We start from the raw sequence: 23,086 nt of genomic DNA, 5'->3' as shown, positions 1-23,086 counted from the left end.
AATTTTCCCAACACTAGTCATTTCGTTAATAATTATCGTATCGTGTTGATTTTTGCGCAGAAATACTCATGAGTCTTTAGCGCTTTCGACAAGCCTAAATAACTGGATTATTTTTTATATTTTCGATTTGTTTACATTGCCCGAGCATATTATAACTTTGAGATAAGAATCTCTGTTATAAATTTTAAAACTGACAGATATGAATACTATCATTTAATTAGTTATACATTTAGTTACAACATATTCAAAATTTAGGTCTATTGGTTTATGCTAGCAGTAATAACGAGTATAAATAAAAAAATGGTCAATACAACGCTCGCCATTTTTAGCGCACGTTCAGCTTTGGTTTTAGTTTTAGCGCTGTTTTTACAGAAAATAAATTCTGAACTTTGATCAAATGACAAGAACATTATCATTGCCGATATCTTCTGGTTATAATGTATTTTTTTTTCACAATATTGCATTGTTTTAGCTTAAAAAAAACTTGAATTATGCGGCTTTTTTGCGGGAGCTATGGATTGTTTACTACCAGTAGTATTTGTGCGTTTTTTTAAATTATTTATTATTAAAAAGAGGGAAATGCGACGGAAAGAAAGGTCAAAAGTTAGTAGAAATTCGGATAAATGCTGCAATATTTCCAAAAAATCTCGTGACGAGGTAAAATTACAGTCTATTGTGGCTATGATTGACGAACATAGCCATCTCTTTATTAATAACGCAGCTCCGGTAGCTCTAGCCAAAAAAGCCGCATAATTCAAGTTTTTTTAAGCTAAAACAATGCAATATTTTGAAAAAAAACTACATTATAACCAGGAGATATATTGGATCCTATATCTCCTACGCGGAGCAAAGGGCTTCAGTGAAAGCTCTCCATCGGGTTCTGTTTTTGGCAGTTGTTTTTGCTTCCTTCCATGTTGACCCTACTTGTTGAAGCTCATCCAGTATGGAACGTCTCCATGTTTGCGCAGGCTTTCTTCTTTCCTTGCTTTCTTTTTCCTTGGGGATTCCACTCCAACGCTGATCTCGCTATATTATTATCAGGTTTCCGCAAAGTGTGACCTATCCAACCCCATTTCCTTTTGCGGATTTCAATGCCTACTTCTTGTTGGTTTGTAAGATGAAGCAGGTCGGTGTTACGTATAGTGTCTAGCCAAAAGATTTTAAGTATTTTCCGCACCAGCGATTGATAAATACCTGTGGACGGTTGATGGATATTTTTGTCACTCTCCATGTCTCGCAGCCATATAATAAAACTGGTATGACGTTGGAATTGAATATTCTTAATTTTGTTTGTATGGAGAGTTGACGGGAGGTCTAAACTGATTTTAGTTGGCCAAAGGCTCGCTGTGCCTTCCTGATCCGGCTGACAATATCCGCGTCTGCGCAACCGTTTGATGTTACAATACTTCCCAGGTAAGTAAACTCGACATGTTTGATTCGTACATTGAATGGAGTGTTGTTGTTTGTGTTAATAAGCATTGACTTTGTTTTGTCGATGTTATGCTTAATCCTATTTTGTCTGCTTCTGTTTTTAGACGTCTGAGCATCATTTCCATGTCTTTGAAGGATTGCGTTGTGAGACAGATATCATCAGCATAATCAAGATCCGTCAGATGCGATGTCAGAGTCCATTGTACTCCCCTAATGTTTGCTGTGGCTTTAGTCAAAACGCTGTCGAGCACGATATTAAATAGAAGCGGCGATAATGTGCAACCCTGCTTTACTCCTGTCCCTAAGTTAAAACTGTCGCTGGTTCTACCGTTGTGCAGCACATTGCATTCTGTGTTTCTGTAGAGTTCCTTGATTATATTAATTAGTTTTTCCGGAACACCTTTTTCTTTTAGAGTTTTCCATACCATCGCATGGGGGATACTGTCAAAAGCTTTGACGAAATCTATGAATAATAAGAATAAAGGTGACCTAAATTCTATTGACTGCTCTATGATAATGCGCAATGTGTTAATATGGTCAATGCACGAGTGGTTCGGTCGGAAACCAGCTTGGTTCTCTCTCAGAGTAGGCTCTATAGGAGTTTAACCTTAAATGAACTATAGAGGATATTATCTTATGAACGGTGTTTAACAAAACAATACCTCTTAACCAGGAGAGATGGGCAATAATAATGTTCTTGTCATTTGATCAAAGTTCAGAATTTATTTTCTGTAAAAATAGCGCTAAAACTAAACCCAAAGCTGAACGTGCGCTAAAAACGGCGAGCGTACTGACCATTTTTTTTTATTTATACTCGATATTACTGCTAGCATAAACCGATAGACCTAAATTTTGAATATGTTGTAACTAAATGTGTAACTAATTAAATGATAGTATTCATATTTTTCAGTTTTAAAATTTATAACAGAGATTTTTATCTCAAAGTTATAATATGCTCGGGCAATGTAAACAAATCGAAAATATACAAAATAATCCAGTTATTTAGGCTTGTCGGAAGCGCTAAAGACTCATGAGTATTTCTATGTAAAAGTCAGCACGATACGATAATTATTAACGAAATGACGGCAGTTTTAAAATTATTTATTTTGTTAGATCGGCGCGCAGCAAAGTGTCGATGTCTTGCTTGCCTAGTGGGCTGCCCGCGGCCACGCGCTAAGGTCGTTGTGCAATCCGGACGCTCAATTGAATAGCTAACCAAGACCCCAACCGTTAGCCGTCGAGTTCGCCGGGCTTAGCGCCTATGGATTTTTATCTAAGCTGAAGAATAAAGGTTCTTATTTTTAAATTGCCCGAATAATCTAGACAAGAATTAGAAGTACTTAGCGGTTATGCGAGGGTTATCTTTCACCCCCACTGAGTTAATGAATCCGCGAGAAATATTCAAAAATGGTCCCGGCTTTTTATAAAATTCTGCATCTCTCATTGCAAATATTATTTTCGTTTTAGTTGCTGTTCACAGCTAGAATTTTTTTGCATCACAGCCGGCGCCGTTCAAAGCCTATTTATTCAAAGTGGGCGAATTTTTAAAAACTCTATATCTCGAAGAGGAATCGAGCAAAATATCAAGTATGCTATATTTTTGGAAAGGTAATTTTAATTTTTTTTCAATGAATTAAAAATATACAGGGTGTCCCATATAAGAAATAAAATTTTCTGTTGATAATTCTTAAATTATTAATTAAAAAAAAATACTTAAATCGTTAAATTCTACGTAAAAAGGTGCTTTGAAAATGTTTTCATAAAAATACAGCGATTGTCTAAGTCTGAGCCTACAAACCTACTGCAAAAATAGACCTTAAGTTTTTCAATAGAGATATATGTCAAGACGTCTTGTTTTTCAATTTATAATCATAACAATGCTTAGAATTAAACCAGCCGAATCCTAGGGACTAAAAATTCGCCAAGCCAAGATTAGAAAAGTTGTTCCGCCACGTCACTTTTGTCGTCCGAGTAAAAGTACGAAATTCGTCGAATGGCAAAACTTCAAAGCCAGATGCTCCCTTTAGGGTGTGTTCGGGGGTTTTAAGGGCCTCGTTCCGGCTCTTATCCGGACGAGCTGCAGCCAGCAGCCCGCCAGATTATCTCGACAAAATTTAAACTGAAATTTCCTTTTCTAGTTTTCGGCTGATGGCTTCCAAATGCCGATAAAGATTTAAACATCCAAATACGGAGTTGTAATTACTTAGGGACGTTTTAGTTTATAAATTCACTCAAAAAAGAAAAACACTGCAAAATTCTCAAAGTAGGGCAGCAGAATACATATATCCTACATAGAGTGATTCCTGGCGATACTATGTTTTATGAAGACGTTATGAAGAATAGGTAATAATATACAGGGTTGTTCACCACATACGACACGGAGTATTGTAACTAAACGATCAGATTTTTTCAAATTGTAAGTTTTAGGTTTGTTGGACTATTAGAGCTAAAATTTAAAAATATTTTTACAAGACACAGAGTGTCCCAAAAAAATAAAAAATATCAAAGTTGTATTTTTTTAAATGGAAAACCATATATATTATTACATTTTTAGTTTCTAAGATTAAAATAAAGGTAAATTTTATTAAGGTTTATCACACTTAAACCTTACCGTTTTTGAAATATTTTCAATTTTGTGAAGTTGCAGTAAAAACTTTAAAGCTTCATTTTTCCAAGGGTATCAAAATTTTTAATAGGTACTGAAGTTTATTTGTTGATCAGTTATTGTGTTGCAATGATAAAAATAATACTACCTCATACAGAGTGTCTAAAAATTTATTTTAAATAATTTCTTAAACGGCAATAACATTTTTAAACGGCAATAACTTGTTTAATTTAAATAAAATACCCTATATATTTTAGGAGAATCAGATGAACAAGTTAATTGTTTATCAAATTGTATTATACCATTTCTTACCTATCCCTTCAAGTTTTTTTTCTTATAATTTAGACCTCTCATTATTTATCAATATACCCATGGAATATTGACATTTTAGATTGTTTTTAAAGCAACAAATGTACAAAATGTACAGGTCCCAAAAACGATAATATTACTAGCCCATTTGTATGCAAAAAGAAAACTATTTAAATCTGTATAAAAGAGTATATCATTAATTAAATATACCACCATTATTTTCGCCCAAATATTAATTAATTACATACTTAATTGTGTTAGTGAATAAATTCTTCCAAACAAGTGTAGATTTGAATCAGAAATCAATATAATAATAAGTTATGAAAATGAACGTCTCTGTTGTTATAAATAAGCATTCGTCAAAAAATGAAATAAAGTTTTTAAGGTGATACTTTTTACCACACTATTTAACACACTTATAAAAATTCAGTTTTTTGGTATTTGGAGCAATTATTATTAATCTACGCAAACAGTCAATTAATGAAGTTTGAATACTGGAATCATATTAATTGGTTCTTTTTAACAAATATTTAAACAGTTTTTTTTAATGAAATAAACGAACTATATCGACAATATTAGTATCTGTACTCTTTAAAAATTTGTTACATCTTTACTAAAATGTCAATATTCCACGGGTATATTGATAAATGAGGTCTAAATTATAACAAATCGCAGTTTCTACGAGAACTTGAAGAGATAAGTAAAAAAATGGTATAACACAATTTAATAGACAATTAAATTGTGCATCTGATTATCATGAAATATACAGGGTGTTCCATTTAAATTAAACAAGTTATTGCCGTTTAAATCTAGTAATTATTTGAAATAAATTTTTAGATACTCTGTATAAGGTAGAACAATTTTTATTATTGCAACACAAAATTTAGTAAATAGAAATACTTCAGTAAAATATTTAGTTTTAAAAACTTAAATACGTCTAGAGAAATGAAGTATTAAATTTATTACTGTATTTTATCAAAAACCTAAATATTTCAAAAACGGTAAGATTAAAATGCGGTAAACCTTAATCAAATTTACCTTTATTTTAATCGTAGTAACAAAAAATGTAACAACATACAGGATATTCCATTTAAAAAAATACAACTTTGATATTTTTTATTTATTTGGAATACTCTGTATCTTGTAAAAATATATTTAAATTACAGCTCTAATAGTCCTTCAACGAACCCAAAACTTACAAATTGCAAAAATCTAATCGTTTAGCTACAATACTCCGTGTCGTATGTGAACAACCTTGTTTATCTGCAGAATAAAAGTGTGGATATAGAAACTTGATTTTCATTTTTAAAGTATTCTTATCAAAAAAAATATATTTTTTCTGTATTTTTTTTTGCTATGAAATTAGATGTGAGGGGATGTAACATACCAGCCTGTTGCCAGGGTCCTGGCTGAGACGAATTGTAGGCAAAAAAAGAAGCGCGTGTGTTAGTGTGGGTGTGTGGAAAAGGGAAGAGGAAAATTCTAAGACGTTTATTTAAGCTCGGACGCCTCTCCCGACGGAAAACCTTTACGATTTTATTGCTAATAGGAAATTTCCCGGGGAAAAATAGAGTTTTGGGACCGGCAAAAGCTTCAGCCTTCGAATTGAGCGGGGCTGTATCGATATTTTTAGAAGCATTGCATAATTGAACCTTCAAAATGTTTTTTTTTGAGGTACTTTTATATGTATAGTAGATGTTAAGAGTCTATTATTACGCTGTACTGTTCCGGTCGCTCTCAGGGGTCCGGTAAAGCGGCTGTGTGGCCGAAGGAAATATATATTATATTTCAGAAATCTGCCTAAGGCTTAGCCCGATCCTGTCGTGTTCAACAACACCCTAAATTTCAAACACACGTGCTTTGATTAAGGCTTGATTAAGGTTTGCAGAGCTTCAGCATTTGACATAAAATAACGAGCAATTTGTTATAAAACCATATGAATTATATATCACTGTAATCACAAAACTTCAATCTATTTCCAAAACTTCAAGTATTGCAACGGAATTTTAAATTATGTCTTTATTTTCGAGACGATTTAGTCCAAACATAAGGAATATTTTGTTGATGTTTGATCAAAATCTTGAAAATAAATAAGTTGTCTACAAATGTGCTACAATACGGATATGGTATAGTGATATTTTTAGTGAAATGGACTCTTAAATAAGTCTTTCAACTTGCTTACGTACTTACTGCTATATTACTCGCTGACGAGTATTTGACACTCTTCAGAAGATAGTTACGCAATGCATTTTCTTTCATGAGCTTTTCTGTGACGGAAAAGCCCAATACGTGATGTTATCTCTCTTCGGCACTCCGGACATTCAAAAATCTCATTACTTTGTTGCTTCTTTACTTTTTGGTTGTCGTTGTTAACTGAGTTTACAATTCTTCTCCATTCCGTTCTATTGTGCACTGTGTAACAGTCAAATTTCCTCGCTACGACCTCTGTGTGCTAGCTCATAAATTATCGCAAATAACTCTTATTTATGCATCATATTTACTATAATTTTATTGTTAAATATTATTTTATTTAAAATTTTACGATTATGCAACCCGATATACACCGGTTACAGAACATTGAACTGGACCGGGCACACCAGCAGTAGTAGGCTTTTTGTCGAGCTCTCTTTATCTTTGGTACCGTCACCTGTTGGTACCGTCACCTGTCCGTCACTTGTCACTGTCAGATCAAATCAGATGTTTTTGGATTTATTTATCCTTTGTTTTGGTTATTGAAATTTTATAATTATCAGATAAAATTTCGTAGTTAAATCGTTTATTTTTTATGTGGATCGCAGTGTGCAATTCGTTCATTTAATTGTGGGAATTTCTGAGTTAAGTTCGTTCATTGACCGGATATGGAATATGGCTGTGAAAATATTCTAGAACATCGTTTTTTTATTTATGCCTTTTTGTGAGTTAGACTAGTCAAGATATATAGTTCTCTATCTATATCCTGGAGGGAGATTTCCGGTTGAAATCTGATTTTGTGAAGGAAATCGAATCTTTGCATCACTTCTTGTGTATCCACCGTCCGAATGTCGTCTTGAAGAACTGATTGCCGTTTCGTGAAGCATTCCCTGTTGGTGATTAGCAGGTCTTCGTAATGAAGGACTAAGTCTTCCCGAACATATTTGGTCAGAGACGTGGTTGTATTTTGTTGATTTGGATGGACCGCCGACCAATTTCCGTAAGGGATTAAACAGCCTATTTTTTCCGACCGACCGATATTCCGATTGCACGTGCCCAAGAAGTCCCCGAGAGTTCCAATAGCAAGAAGACCGATCCAGACCGTAGCACAGAACAGTCCAGAATTCCATCCGTTCCTGTTATCCGTGTAGAGGTTGGACATCATAAACCCTCGTTGAGGGTTTTTTATGTTCACCGTTTGAAATCTCAACACCTACCTTGCACCTGTACCTCTGCTGACATCCAAGGGCTCCAGTGACATCGTATCGAGCTGCTGTACACCGTCGTAGCCACCCACACATTGTTATACGCTGTAGCTCAGCCGGAGGAAGTTTTCAAGTATGTCACATCGAAAAGATTAAAGCTTGATTTTTATGCATCCGTTGTCCGACGATACGTTGATACGATATTAATTTTATTGGTAGAACTTAAAGACTTTGATTGGTTAGAAAATAACGCAGTTTTTAAATTTATTGCATTTTCATGCCTCCGTTTATCGGATATACGTTGGTGTTATTTTATATTTTCGTTTCCATAACGATTTTGCTATTTTACTTATATTTTTATTATTGTTTTATTTATTGATTAAATTTGTCAAAAAAGTGTCAAAACGTCCATTATCGTATGAACAGGTCCGTTGACGGGCTGAAGTAAAATATTTACGGATAAAAAGTGGCGCGAAAACGCTATGACGAATCAGAGCACCGTCGGACCAACGTACCAACGTATAACGGATGCATGAAAATCAAGCTTAAAACTGTTTAGATATTAGTTAGGTTTAGATTTGCTATTTGTATTCCGCCCTTAGAGAATACTTAGTTTAAGTTAAGGGGGATGACGTCTTAGTTTTAGTATAGCTTAGACCATTTTCATTTTTCATTTATTCTTATCGATTTAAACTTTACTTCATTTCATATATATTTCATCATTTTCTTTATACATCTAACCTTTTTGATATTTCAATAAATTTCTTAAATATTTTTAGTAGCATTATTTGCAGTCTGGTCTCATAGTTAAGTTAGAGTCACTTAAGTTCAAATAATTATAGTAAGATTTGAAGTTCATGTTAGTTGCACTCAACAGTTCGAGGTTAGTGTTGAAGTCTACTTAATAGTAACATCTTTTATGCCGAGTTCATAGAGTATAATCTCGTGGCGCCCTTTTATTAAGATCTTGAACCCCGACCACCCGGCTGTTAAAATTAAAAGCTAGTGGCCTCTATGCAACTCATCCAGATTAAGTAAACTTTGTGTTTTATTGAACTTCAAATTAGAAAAGGACGCGGCAACTGCTTCCTCCTACTGATTCTGCATGCTTATCTCGTTTAAATTTCCATGGAAAATATCCTTGTATCCGTGTACCTTTTGAGTTGTTCACCCAGTTTCCTCTTACCGTCTACAAGGTCACCGTAAAGAAGATATTTCAGTAGGCGGTTTTCATGCATCGTGCATACATACGTGTCCAGTCCAACTTAAGCGCGATTTAGTAATCATGACTTTTTCAAATAAGATTTTTGAAGGACTGATACGTTTGAGACATGGTGGAGCCATTTGATTCTTAACGGTTGTCTAAGGTGTCTCTGTTGCAACTTGTATAATGCATTTATGTGTCGGTGGTATGGCACCCACGTTTCGTTTCCATATAACATGTGAGAGTTATTATTCCTCGGTACACTGCAAGTTTCGTTTTTGTGCTCAAGTGATGATTGTAGAAAACCCTGTCTTTTAATTCCCAGAATGCTCTTGAGGCGCTGCTAATTCCGTATTGAATTTCAGAGTCGATAATGGCCTTTTCCGAAATCAAACTGCCGAGGTAATTGAATTTCGCTACATATTCCAATAGTTCTTCTCTGATTTTTACAGCATTGTTATGATTTTCCGGGGGAGTGCACATTATTTTAATTTTATCGTTGTTGTTTGTTGTTGTTGTTTGAAATCTTCATTTCAAAAATATAAATTTTAAAAAAGAATCTAAAAATAACTCTGTAATCGATATCTGATTCTCAAAAAAAAATCCTGAAATTTGTCTCTGGTGTTTTAACTCAGCACCTAATAAATCCATTACGCTCTAAATAACGAGACACTTTTCCACACTGTCATTCCGATCAAAATTTTCATTGTTTCTCCACCAATCTTCTCCATTTTCCCCCTTTTTTTATCTTTCTCCAAGTCAAATTTTCTGTCGACCTAATCGTAATATGCCAGCCATCAGAGATTATTAATGACGCCAGAGTAGCCTTTAATAGCCAATAAAGGGCCTTTTTAACCAGATTAAACATTGCTGCACCAAAAAATCTGTTTCGACAACGTGATAGATTGAGTTAGGAACAATCTGGTGCGGCGTGACACATCTTCATGGCCTGTCCATCATAAAAAATGACAGCATATTCGGAGCCATTACATGACTGACGTGATTCTGATGTGTATTTTGATGTTTGCTGTATCTTTTGAATGGTAGTAATGAATTAATTTTATGTTTTGATAATTTAGTTCTTCATTTCTTGATGTTTTAGTGTCAAAGTTTCAAAATAAACTAATTTTAGTTTTAATTAATGTTTACAGAAAACCCACAAATACAGACAGATATTTAAATTCCGCATCTAATCGCAGCATACGTGTAAAAAAAGTGTTGGTTGTATTTATATGATAGAGCAAAAATAATATGTTCAGACGACAATTTACTAAACAGAGATATCATAACCACATAAAAATTACATTAATAAAAAACGACTATCCACCATATTTTATCGACAAAACATTAAACGAAATACAAACCCCAAATCATAGACAGAATACACACAATGATAACAATACACAATATATACAACTTACAGTTCCATACATACGAGGCGTTTCGGAAAAAATAAGAAGGATAGGAAAACAATATAACATACGAACATCTTTCAAAACACAAAATACACTTAGATCCATTTTATCACACACTAAAGCAATGAAAACTGAACAACAAAGAAAAAATGTAATATACCCCAAGTAGCAAATTTTATTTTATAAAGGTTGTATATACAGCTATGTGATAATTTTTATAGGATACCTCAATTCATATAACGTGCTATATGACCGTAATATGATACTTTACAACCAAAAAAGGCCCATTTTTATACAACCGTTTAGTAGTATAGAAGTTCTATAAAAAGGGTATACAACTCTTATGCAACTATTTTACACAGCATTATATGACTATTATAAAACTAGTTTTATTGTGTATTACGTGGTCACATCTAAGAAACAGAACAATAAAAACATTTGATCATTTAGCGAGGTACAAGAGTATTTTATTTTTTACCGAAGAATATTAGGAGCAAATTATATTTTAAGCGTGTCGTAAAATGAATCTAGAGGATGTGGATTGTTAAAAAGGAGACTTTACTCTACAATGAAAATGGCGGGTAGAGCCACAAGGTACAACAAATATGTAATATAAAAAATCATTAATAGGGTTTAAAAAGTAGGGACAATTTTTGTTGCGCCGAAAATTTTACTGGTAGATTACAGGTATGTATTTGGAAAAAAATTAAAGCGCTTTAATTTCGATTAAGGTTTACATATAAATTTAAATAATAAAATAAAATAAAATTTTCAAAAATTCTTGTTTTTAATTTAATTAAACACTTTATTACTGTATGTGGGAATCTTATCACAAAATAGTTCTCAAAAATAACATTTTACAATGTATTTTGATGTTTTTAATTTTGCTTCATATAATGGCGGCCATAGGCCATACAAAAATTCTGCCTTAAACATGGCGAATTATAATGCAACCATTTTATTATAAATGAATCCCTTAAATAAGTCTTTGTTGTAAAATAAAACGGTATAGGACAAATATCTATCATTACGCAGAATTTCCAGGCACTATAGAACTATTTTGGACATATTGAGATTTGAGACAAATAGATGCTGCCAAATCTCATTTGATTAGTATTTAAACAAACAAACATGATCAGATTTTCATGGATTCATGCACGCAATATATTTGCATGCGTGCCCGACGAGTGAGCGGCAACCTAAGGACTTGGAAAAACAACAATAAAACAATACAAACATTACTACAGTAAAACTTTTACACCAACGTGGCAACAATGCTTTGAAGAAGCCAGACAACCCGAGAGATTTTGGCTTTTGAGAACCCAGGGAATTCTCGGGATTATTTGCCGTAATTTCGAGGAGTTTTTTCTTACATGCTCTTTATAACTACCACTGCGTTTGTTAAGTTTTTTCCAACTTTGTCCAGAATTCATAATAGCTGTGATTGATTATACTCGTACGTAGATATTACTTTTGCTACAACAACAATAACAAAATAAATAACTAGGTATATCATTTAAATTAAAATGAGGTTATATTATACATTACCAGTTTTATAATGCAGATATTACAGCGAATTTATTGTGTTAATCACAATTTTATCATATAAGGCTATATAACTGTGTTGTATACAGCACCGTAGTTTAACGCAATAAAACGTTCTATCATACAACGTAATACAACTTTAATAAGACAAGTTTAAGTAACTATTATATGATCTTGTGACTACTAGTTATATGAATATTATAGAACTCTTACATGGTGGGTATAAGAGTCTAATAAAATAATATGTTTGTTATCATATAGCATTGCCTTATTAAGTGTTATATCATACTATAAGAAATTATCGTTTAATGCGTTATAGGATACGTTGTAAAAACCACTAGAAAATAGTTTAATATGACAACTTTTATTAAAAAACAGAATGGTCGAAACCAAACGCTTAATAAAATCAAGCAGTCCTTAAGACAACGCTATTCGACTGTTATAAAATAATTCAATCCGTTTAAAATTTATTTTTGCTACTTGTGACAAAATACCATGTGAATGCGATAAGTTTTATATTGGCGAAACATCTAGACCCTTAAATGTTGGAATTAAATAACATAAAGATTATTTAAGAAAGGGTAACTTTCACAAATCTAATATTTGTCAGCATTCATGGGACACAGGCCACAGAATAGATTTAAACAACGCCAAAATTATAATGAAGCGATAGTCTCTAAAAGAATAATAAAAGGGGCTTTTTTAATACAATCTAAAAAATTATATTGGTCATGCATCTTAGATGTGAGTAACATATGACAATCGCTTGTTTGATTTTAAAGAACATAACATAAATAAACATAACATACGTAAAAATTAAAAATAATCAGACAGAAAGTTTGAAGCTTTTTGGTTTTACCTTATTAAGTAATTGTTATCAGGTAGTAGTTGTTAATTTTAAAGTTTCTTCTTCTTACAGTGCCATACTCTATATAGAACGTCGGCTACCTCTCGCATGTACTTGTGATGTGTGTCATCAGTGTTTCACAAGTACACAAGACCTACAGTTTATTGCCGAATCCGAACGGCACTACTGTACACGGCACTACTGTACAAGGCAAATATACTCAAGGTGGTTTGCCATTGCCTTCCTTGAGGTGGCGGCTCGTTGGTCGCTCTATTTAGATAAATAAATATTTTTATTTAAATAGATAAAGCGACCGTACTGGCTGGGGATCGAACCCAGTACCTTCTGCTCCGCAGATCGACACACTAACGCTGGAGCTACGGCCGGCCAATTTTAAAGTTTAACATAATATAATGTCATTTTAACAGAACGTCAACGGTTTTGTAGACGTATCTGTTTTAAAAAACTAAAGTGTTCTCAAATAGTAGCATTATTGTATATATTTTTTTATTCTTTGAATTTTTTTGCTTCCGACGACGGAAAGAGATAAACTTTCCAAAACGTTAAGCATTGTTTTGTCCGTTAGGCAAATTTGTTTATCAGTAAACCTAACCGCTGACAATTAGCCTCCGTTGGGTTAACGCAGCAGTGTTTACAGAAAATACCTATTTTATTTTGTAGATTTTCTTGCAGTGGTGAAATACCCATATAGGATTTTTTTGGAGATTCTCTTTGTAGTCTCATCTCAAGTTTGGTCTTCCTCTAGGTCTCTTAATTCCTCGTGGGTACCTGTGTCCTCGTGGTCAGGTGTCCTCAGTATTAGTTTTTTTTTATATATATAAAGCGGGGGTCCTACAGCTTCTGCCGCATCCCGCATTTCGACCTCCATATTGCTCGATTTTGCCATTCTTCCTGGTTAATAGCTCTGTCTCTCATATACTGGTCTACTCCATCTAACCACGTAGTTGTAGGTCTTCCTCTTTTCCTTCTGCTTTGGGGACGATACTCCATTGCCCTTTTTGGTCATCTTCCTCTCCCATTCTTTTTACGTGCCCATACCATAGTAGCTGTCTCGATTCGATGTTGTCGGTGCTGGTATATATTCGCCTTGTTCTTTGCCTGATCTCCTCATTTCTAATGTGTGCCATCCTTGATATGCGACATACTCTTCTGAGAAAGTCCATCTCCACTGACTCGCCATCCTTCTTTCTTTTGCTGTAAATTACCAGCATTCGGCACCGTATGTTAAAATTGGATCTACGATTGCTTTGTAAATCCTTATCTTTGTTTGGATGGATGTTTTATTTGACCACAGGAGAGGGTTTAAAAGACCGATTACTTTCTTACCTTGTTGAACTCTACTATGTATATCTTTCTTGGAGTTCTCTTCTTCAGATATAATACTTCCTAAATATTTATATTCGCTACATCTTTTAATTTCATGTATGTGTAGTTTAGGATCTTCAGTTTGTTCTTCTCCTACTTTCAGGTATTCGGTTTTTGTGAGGTTGATATTGAGTCCCCATCTGTCGTATTCTTCATCAAGTTTCCTCAACATATAGTCGGCATCCTCCTCACAACCTGCAACAATAACTTGGTCGTCTGCAAAGAACAAGGTCGATAGACAGTGGTTGTCAATCTCTATTCCCATAGCTCTACTCTTCCTTCTCCAGTTTTTCAATGCCTCCTGTATATATATTTTAAATAAGGTAGGTGATAAACTGCACCCCTGTCTAAGTCCTTTAGATGTCAGGAAGGATTCCGATAGGAACTTCCCCTGTCTAATCATACTTTTTGGATTTTTGTACATATTCCAGATTGCATTGATATATGTTTTACTCACATTTGTTTCAACCAAGATTTCAAATAATTTCTTCAAAGGCACCGTGTCATAGGCTTTCTCTAAATCTATAAATACCAGATGCGTGTCCAAATTTCGAGCTCTCCTTTTTTCAATTATTTGTTGTAACACAAATATGTTGTCTGTACAAGAACGCCCAGCGCGTAAACCACCTTGTTCTTCTATTTCTTCAAAAACTCTCTCTTTTAATATACTGCCATACAACCTTCCCATTGAGCTTGTCAAACTAATGCCTCTGTTTTTTTTTATACAAGACGATAAAATGGTATTTTATCGTCGACCGAAAAGATTAATTCAGGAGCGATGAAATCGCGAGTGAATTAGTTTCGCGAAACGATAATGCAATTTTATCGCCGTGTATAAAACAATATTTTTTTCCATAGCGAGTTACGTTTTAAAAAATATTCAGAAATTATTATTTCAAGGAATTTATTACGAGTAGAAAAAATATTGTGCTGGATTGGCGTTGATTTCTAAGTAAATAAAGCTGTCTCTTTAGTTGTCAGTTTTGGGTCAATATTTTTTAATTCTCTTTCGTGTCGATTGCTGATTGAATTGGAGCCAGAAATAGCTCAAAACGAAATACTAAGTAAATTACCAAGAAATATTCAGGCTGATGCGACAAACGCCATATCCAAACTACTTCCATTTAAATCCCGAATAACTTATGAAAATGAATACAAAAATTTTCAAAAATGGAAGCAATTAAAAAACATGCGAGAAGAAATAAAATTTTTAACCTATCCTCGCTGTTAAAGTATCATATGGTATCATTTAATCTACCCTTGCGGTTCAGTACTTTCTTATCCACTATTTTTGATAGATATAAGGCAATTTTAACAGTTGCTATGGAAAAAAATTAAAATACAACCTTCTCTCTCTTAACCAACTGGCAGTAAGCGCCATTAAAAAATTCGGACCAAATAAAAGACATCTAGAACTTGCCCTCGCCGAAATTATCATCGATCGTCATTCCTCAGCCGTCTTTGACGCCGTTTTTTTTTCGATCGTATTTTATTATCAAATGGTTCTAAAACACGAACTCGAAAAAATCCAAAATAATCTGATTAGAGAATAATGTGTTAAAGCAAGAAATAAAATATTAATATTGAATATCGTCAGAAATCGATGTATTTGCCCATTATTTTAAGTAACGACGTAAACGCGTTTTCGATATTTGTTAACAAAATGAATTGTTTCCCGACCAACAAACGACAAATTATAAATATTACAATCGTATGTTTCATTCAGGTGAAATAGAGTTTCCTATAAATCAATAATTATTACATATTTAAACCCGATTTACCAATTTACCTGGATTAATACACATATAACGAATGGAAATGAATTTGAATTTTAGATTAAAATGCACATTTATTATTAATATGTCTTTTTTATTATCGTACATACATGGTTCGGCAATAGTGCGGTGGGCATTTGTAGCTCCTATAAAAAAACCTATGGTAATCGCAAAACAAATTCCGATGCACGTGATCAACTTTGAGTGACAAGCGATAACGACAGCGCTGCCAGATTGTGATGCATTTATGAGATGAATCTTTATTTAAAATTGACAAACAATATATTTATTACCTATATCATTTTTTAAAGAGTTTTACGTTTTATTTTTAATTGAATAGTTAATATTTTAGTAATTAATCGATTTATTTGTTTTATAGCTTATTTTACTTATTACATATTGGCAAAAACTAGTCCATTATGAAGATTATTCTAAGCGTTATTATGGGTTATTTATTGATGTACATCTTACAACGCCATAAGTGGTAATAACAAGTATACTCTGTTTTTTTTCTCAGGTAAGATTTCGACAGACGATGACAGAAGAAAAGCAGATGACGTCCCATACCAATCTATTTATTTTACTAAAAAAAGTTTCTAATAATTTTTAAGTTATCTATGGATGGGTTTAAATATAAATCCGTCATGCGTCGTGTCTTGTTGTTTTTAACCAGTTTTATTGGTTTATTTAAAAAATGACAGAACCTATTTCAATTTTATTAGTTTGACGGAACGATGAACGACAAACGGACGCCGATGCGTATGAACTCGCCTTTAGATTTTTGTCATTTTTGACGCTTGTCAAAGTCTTGCCAAATTATAGGTTATAATTTTGTGTCAACTTTTGTTAAATACCCTGCGTTTTGGAAGATGATGCATTTTGATTCGTATTATTACGTGTGTTTTGTGTCTTTTGAAGTCAAGTGGAGGATAAATCGAGTGAAAATTAACTGTAGACCCAGAGCACAGTTTATGGTTAATATTCGCTGCCCAGGCAGAAAGTCTTGTCTTATACACCAATGAAGTTGCCATCGATTTGCCACCAAGTTTGTATACCATTTCGTCGTAGATAAGTGCATCTCGTATATGGTAGAAGGATCAAACAAAACACGTACTAAAAACTGGAGTAGCTGTAAAATATCGACATCACACGATAGGTAAATAATGGATTTTAGTACTGCAGAAAAATAATGTCAAAAGGTACTGGTTTAAAAAAATTAAGATTAAAGTTAATTAATCAACCTTTAAGGTATAAAATTTGGTAGGTGTTATTATTAATAAAATAGTTTGTTTTACCTATGTTGTTTTTTTATTCCTGTGGAATATTACAAATTTGTATTTGTACATAAGTTATATTGATAAATATAATCATAAATGCAAGTAGTTTCATAAAGCTTGAAAGTAAATAATAGTTCTTTTTTATATTTTTTTGGTATGTAGTGTCTTGTTCTTGTTTGTTTTGTATTAACACATACCGTTTTTATTAAATAAAACAACTCGATTACATTTTTTCAGTTTTATACAGTTTTTTTCACAATATTTTGAAGTAATCACTTGTCATCTTGTCAATCAAATTTTAAATATTTCCTGCTCTGCGTTCCAGTTGTACCAACTTATTTCTTTGTAAAATAAAATAAACTACTTTGAAATTAAAATGACAGACACATCTATCACTGTCAAGGATCTTCTCGTCGGACAGACTATAAGAGGGTGCTATTAATGCACAAACTAATAATCACATAATTTAATAAAAACTAACTTTGGAAGTGGTATAATGTGCTTATCAATCAAACTTACTTCTCTGACTGCAGTCCAGGGTAATAAAGGACCTTTATTGTCACGTTCTCGTTCTAATTGTTTATCAGGGAAGCTACAAGCTCTTTGCTTCGACTGTTCAAACGCTTCAGCACATTTTCAACTAACCTAACACACAATTTGAAGAAATGCAATACAAAAACACGAAAATTTAGTTCTTAAAAAAAGTCGTTGTGCTGAAAAGTGCAATTAAAAAAACACTGCGAAAATAGCCAAAAAATCGAGAATTGCTCACAAAGATTCAACAACAACACCTTATTATACAAAATAATGACTGACATTAGGATAATTGTCAAATAACAAAGGACAACATTGCTGAACACGGCGCAATGTGACCAACATAGCGATAATAAAATTTGGTTTAAACTAATTTTTGCAACTTTAATCTAAATTTTATATTTGTTACATGCATTTGCTCTATAAAGTAAAATGATAAAAAAAATAAAAATTAAAATTAAACATACAAGAAAACTCCTAAAATCAAAACTATACTAGGTATTTACTACAGTTGGTCTGTAATTACTTTGCTCCAAACATCGTAATCAAAGTTCAAAATTCTATGCCACACTTTATAAAATATAAAATAATTTTTCTACGTTTTTTTTAAACACCCTTTCTTTGTTAGATGGAAAATTAAAAAATGAACATTTTTTGTATTTTTAGCCGGGTCAGATAGTTGCAGCTATGTATAGTAATAAAAGTGTATGGTCTATAGTTATATTTTTTACTTTAAATTTAATTGTATTACTAGGATCGTTTTAGTAATGGACTGTTAATATTTTTTCTACATAAAACAATATTTCCCTTTTTAATTACATAATAAACTAAGGTGCAACATGCAAACCTCAAAAAAAATCGTTACGCTGGGAATATAAGCAGAAAATATAGGTTAGGGTTATCGGCACGCATACCTGTCCGTCAGCCGGAAGTTAAGTGACTTGTTATCGATACGCCTGGTATAATTAGACGACATATTTTTTATTATTTAACGCGTGTTAATAATAATAGCATAGGAATCACGAAATTCTTGTTGTCTAAACGAAGAAAACATTTATTTTGTGTTGTTGTAGAGGGGAAACGAAAAGTTAATCACTGCGACATTATAGAGACTTGGTGCATTTCAGTTGGTTTCAACAAATTACGACCGCAGCGCACTCTACGACAGAAATCAGAAATTATCGAGATATAGTTCACGACGCCGCGCCGTCATGTGAATCACATTAAAATAATATTGAAATCGGGGTTTTGTCATAATATTTTAGTATTTCAGTTTTTTGCTAAAGTAAGCAAAGTGCTCGTTACATAATCAAATAATTAAATAGACATATACTATTAGAGGATGAAATATAATCTGCAATATTAATGGTATAATTTTTTAATCAACTAGTGATTACATGTTTTATGGACATCTTCTAAAATTATAATTATGTACCTTTAAAAAATTTCGTTATAGCCGAAATAACTCCAATTATGCCCCACGAGCAAAACCGGTCATAAAACTATGCTCGCTACCGTAGTTGAACTCACCTAAAAAAAATTTTAACTGGAGTAATAAATTATAATGCAAGTTATACCTTCTGAAGATATCAAAATATTTACCTTTTTATTTTTTTGTTTAGAATTTCCACAAATTGTACTTTCTAACACTTTTAGAATAATTATATACTATCACAGATAACAGATACTATTTTTTTGTTTACTCGCCATTTCAACCCGTGTATTTGTATGTATTCGTTATTTACGATATTCTCCGGCGGTAAGCCTATAGACCTATTGTGTCCCCCTTTCTTGAGCTATAACTCATCATACAGTCTCCGGGTTTTCACAAAAACCAGTATCTTAGACGGTTTTCCATCTACAACATCAGTCGTACCAAAGTTTAGGACACGAATGGTTGTCGTCTCGGTGCGTTCAGTAATGAGGTGTTCTGGTGTTTTCCCATTTTTCCCATAGAAAGGTGTTCATTAAGAAGACAGTGCACAGTGGTTCCCAGATAGGTCATTACTTAGAAATATTAATGTCAAAATGTTTGCATGAAACTGTTGCTAATACTTTTCTTATATTCCCCTGTAAACGATACATAATAAATAACAAAATCAAGTAAGCCTAGTGTAGCGCCTTTTTTTATTAGAAATGTCACATTTTTGCTACTGGTATCAAGCTGACATAAACAGTTTTCAGATAACGCCAATTAATTATTTATTTTATTAAAATTGATAAAAGCTGTTACCTTTTTTGTAATTGACGTTCGAAAAGAAGGTAAAAAGAACTGTTTTTTTTTCTTTTTTGCACTTAATTAAACATAAGTAAAATTAGTTTATGGCAATTTATTTGAAGGCAACAAAAATAGTATTTTTACATTTTTGCTTGTCACTCTTTAAGACTTTTAACTACTTTCCCTTTCATATCCTCTTAAACGGCATGATAATACTTATTGCTTAAAGTATATTGCATATAACTTAATTGCCACTGGCTACCGCGAACTGCCGCCGGATCTTATACCAGGTGGTTATATCGGGTGGTTATTTGACTTTTTGTCTTAAAAGTAACTTATTTTTTCTTCTTCGTGTCAACTTATTTCGTGGACACACTGTAAATCAATTAACAATAAAATTGTATTTATAAAATGCAACAACTGTCTCTTTTATTTCTTCAACATTTAAAATAAATTTGACCCCTTCAATATGAAAAAACATATGTACATATGTGCAAACATAATCTGTATACCTTTCCGAATAGTTAGAATTTAAAATGCAAATCACACGAACTGGGCCCAATTTTTTTAATACATATTACATTAAGTTTTTTATATACATTTATTTAGCATTTGTTATCAATTTCTATTAAAAAAAGTGCAGTCAAGCTATATCTAACAGTTATGACCGCTCAGCTAATTAAGGGGAACCACTGTGCAGTATCCTATTAAAATCTTCCTGACAATCTCCTTACATTCCCTCCCCCCCACCTCCCTTTCTAAAAAAGCCTACAGTCTTTTGACCATTATTGTTGACTAACAAATAAAACCATTAATTACTACATTTGACATGTGTGTACTTCACTATTTTTAGGAACTACATTTCATCGTCCTTCAAACAAGGTTTTCAATTCTGATTTATTTGCATTTACTTTTGTTATTACATTTTCATTAATATTCAATTTAACAGTTGTTATTGATGGGTCATTAACATGACTATTTATTATTCACTGACATGCTGATAATGGACGTGCACGTGCTTTATATATTTATATTGTTAGTCAAACTTGTATACAGGGTGTCCCAATATTGCATGGACATACAACCACTACGTATTTTTGGAATCAAAGTTAAATTGATTGGACAGAATTTACTTATATACAAAAATTCTATGTTTGTCCGTTAGAGGGCATCAAACTTTAAAAAAATTAACACATTTTTTAAGATATTTGAAGAACCGTTATTCCGATTTGAATGGGATTTTGGGTGTCTATGTTTTGCTAGGTGCTTTACTATTTGACTTTCACAAAAATCAAGAAAAATTTACGGGAAGGGTAAAATCTACCCCCGCCCCTACATAAATTTTAGTATAAATATTTTCCAACTCAACTGACGACCGATTTTTTTCTCGTAAAATGGTCCTTCATATTACATTTTTTTTCTCTTGTAAAAAAAACCCACCGTGCATTCTTTTTGAGCAGAAAATATTTTTCCCATAAATAATTGTAAAAATAATCTTTCCCTAGATACTCTCGTGGTAAATTTACTATCAAGGTTGCCACCTTTTGTATTTAAAAAATCGGGACAGCACTAGTGCAACCTTTTTTCTTAAATGTAAAATTTTATGTGCCCATTAGATTTTGAAACAATATTTTATGCCTTTTTGCGTTAACTTAAAAAACTATTCGAAATATATAAATAATTATGTAAAAATAAAAAATGAATAGTTGAAAACAAAATTAGTAAACAATCAATTAAATCTAAAACAACTAGAACAAAACCTAAACATAATCAAATGTTTCAGCTGTATAATCTGTATAATTGGCTTTATTAGTTTATTTAATTATGTTTAAATGAACATTTTTTGGCAAAATAAAACACTAATTCACCACAATACACCAAAACACTTTAAAGTATAACATACTCAGTATACACAAGCATAATAAGGCCTTAACCCCTTCTTCTTCTTACAGTGCCATACTCTATATAGAGCGTCGGCTACCTCTCGCATGTACTTGTGATGTGTGTCATCAGTGTTTCACAAATACACGGGACCTACAGTTTATTGCCGAATCCGAACGGCACTATTTGAGATATTGATTTAAATAAATAAAGCGACCGTACTGGCTGGGGCTCGAACCCAGTACCTTCCGCTCCGCAGATCGACACACTAACGCTGGAGCTACGGCCGGTCTTAACCCCTACCAGTGCGCTAATTTCCATTAAACCCTTTACTTTTAACATTGGACGCGCGCTTCGTTAACCAGCTTAGCATCATCAATAGATGATGCAAACTGATGGTTAGCGAAACGAGCGTCCAGTGTTAAAAGCAAAGTGTATGTGTTAAAAGCAAGGTGTATTGTGGTGAATTAGTGTTTTATTTTGCTGCTGTAACACCAAAGGTTCCAACCCCCAACTGTAATGAATATTTTTTATTTGTTTTGTTGCTGTAATAATAAAAGCCTTATCATTTGTAATAAAATCCAAAAATTCTATGCGATATATTAAACAAGATTTGAAATTCCGTTCTAATGAGCTTAACTGAACATATATTTCTAGCGACTGTCTACTTCAACATCATACGTCAAAATATATAAATAACCTTAAACAATGAAGGTATATAATTTACTAGCGTGTTCGCGTCGAATTAATCATTTGTAATGGTAATGATAAAGCAAAGCAAGAATTTCCTTTAACATACTGGATAAAATTTTCTCACATTTATGTCAGCATGAGAAAAAACAATATGGCGATATTACTATATAACTTGGTAATATTTGAGGGGTAGTTTCATCTCGTTTGAATTTGACATTCGAAAAATCCGTTTGCCAAAAATAAGCTTTTTACGTCAAGCAGTTTAAGCAGAATCGTGGTTAAGAAATTACCCAACTTTTTGGAACACCCTGTATGATTTTTAAAAAAAAAATCAAAATATGTAAAAAAACAAATAAATTATGCTTGTCCAAGCGTTTTCCCGAAAGACTAACCGTTTTTTAAATAACAAATATTGGAATATTTGAGGGACGTTTTCACCCCCTTGGAATTTGAGATTCGAGAAACCCCTCCTTATCGAACCTCTACATCCGTTTGCCAAAAATCAGCTTTAAACGTCAAGCAGTTTAAGCAGAATCGTGATTACTCAATGGTCATATTTTATGAAACACCC

At 32.8% G+C, this 23,086-nt stretch overlaps 1 protein-coding gene across 1 annotated transcript; it reads right to left on the bottom strand.

Annotated features, from left to right (window-relative positions):
* Positions 1-13,796: 13,796 nt before the first annotated feature.
* LOC115877946 lies at positions 13,797-14,825 on the bottom strand. Its single transcript, XM_030894295.1, has 3 exons — positions 14,595-14,825; positions 14,099-14,438; positions 13,797-13,966 (listed from the first exon to the last, which is right to left on the bottom strand). The coding sequence occupies exons 1-3, from the start codon at positions 14,823-14,825 to the stop codon at positions 13,797-13,799; spliced, it is 741 nt and encodes a 246-aa protein (XP_030750155.1).
* Between the last annotated feature and the right edge of the window lie 8,261 nt (positions 14,826-23,086).

The sequence above is a fragment of the Sitophilus oryzae genome, unplaced genomic scaffold, assembly GCF_002938485.1.
Source record: "Sitophilus oryzae breed Bouriz unplaced genomic scaffold, Soryzae_2.0 scaffold_1499_pilon_pilon, whole genome shotgun sequence".
Classification (NCBI taxonomy): domain Eukaryota; kingdom Metazoa; phylum Arthropoda; class Insecta; order Coleoptera; family Curculionidae; genus Sitophilus; species Sitophilus oryzae.
Note: the sequence above shows the minus strand (reverse complement) of the source record. Positions and strands in the feature narration are given on the sequence as shown.

Coding starts and splice junctions, on each gene's coding strand:
- LOC115877946 (XM_030894295.1), bottom strand. CDS start 14,825: ATGGGAAGGTTGTATGGCAGTATATTAAAAGAGAGAGTTTTTGAAGAA. Junction 14,439..14,594: donor AAATCTTGGTTGAAACAAAT/GTGAGTAAAACA, acceptor ATATATATACAG/GAGGCATTGAAAAACTGGAG. Junction 13,967..14,098: donor ACATAGTAGAGTTCAACAAG/GTAAGAAAGTAA, acceptor GGTAATTTACAG/CAAAAGAAAGAAGGATGGCG.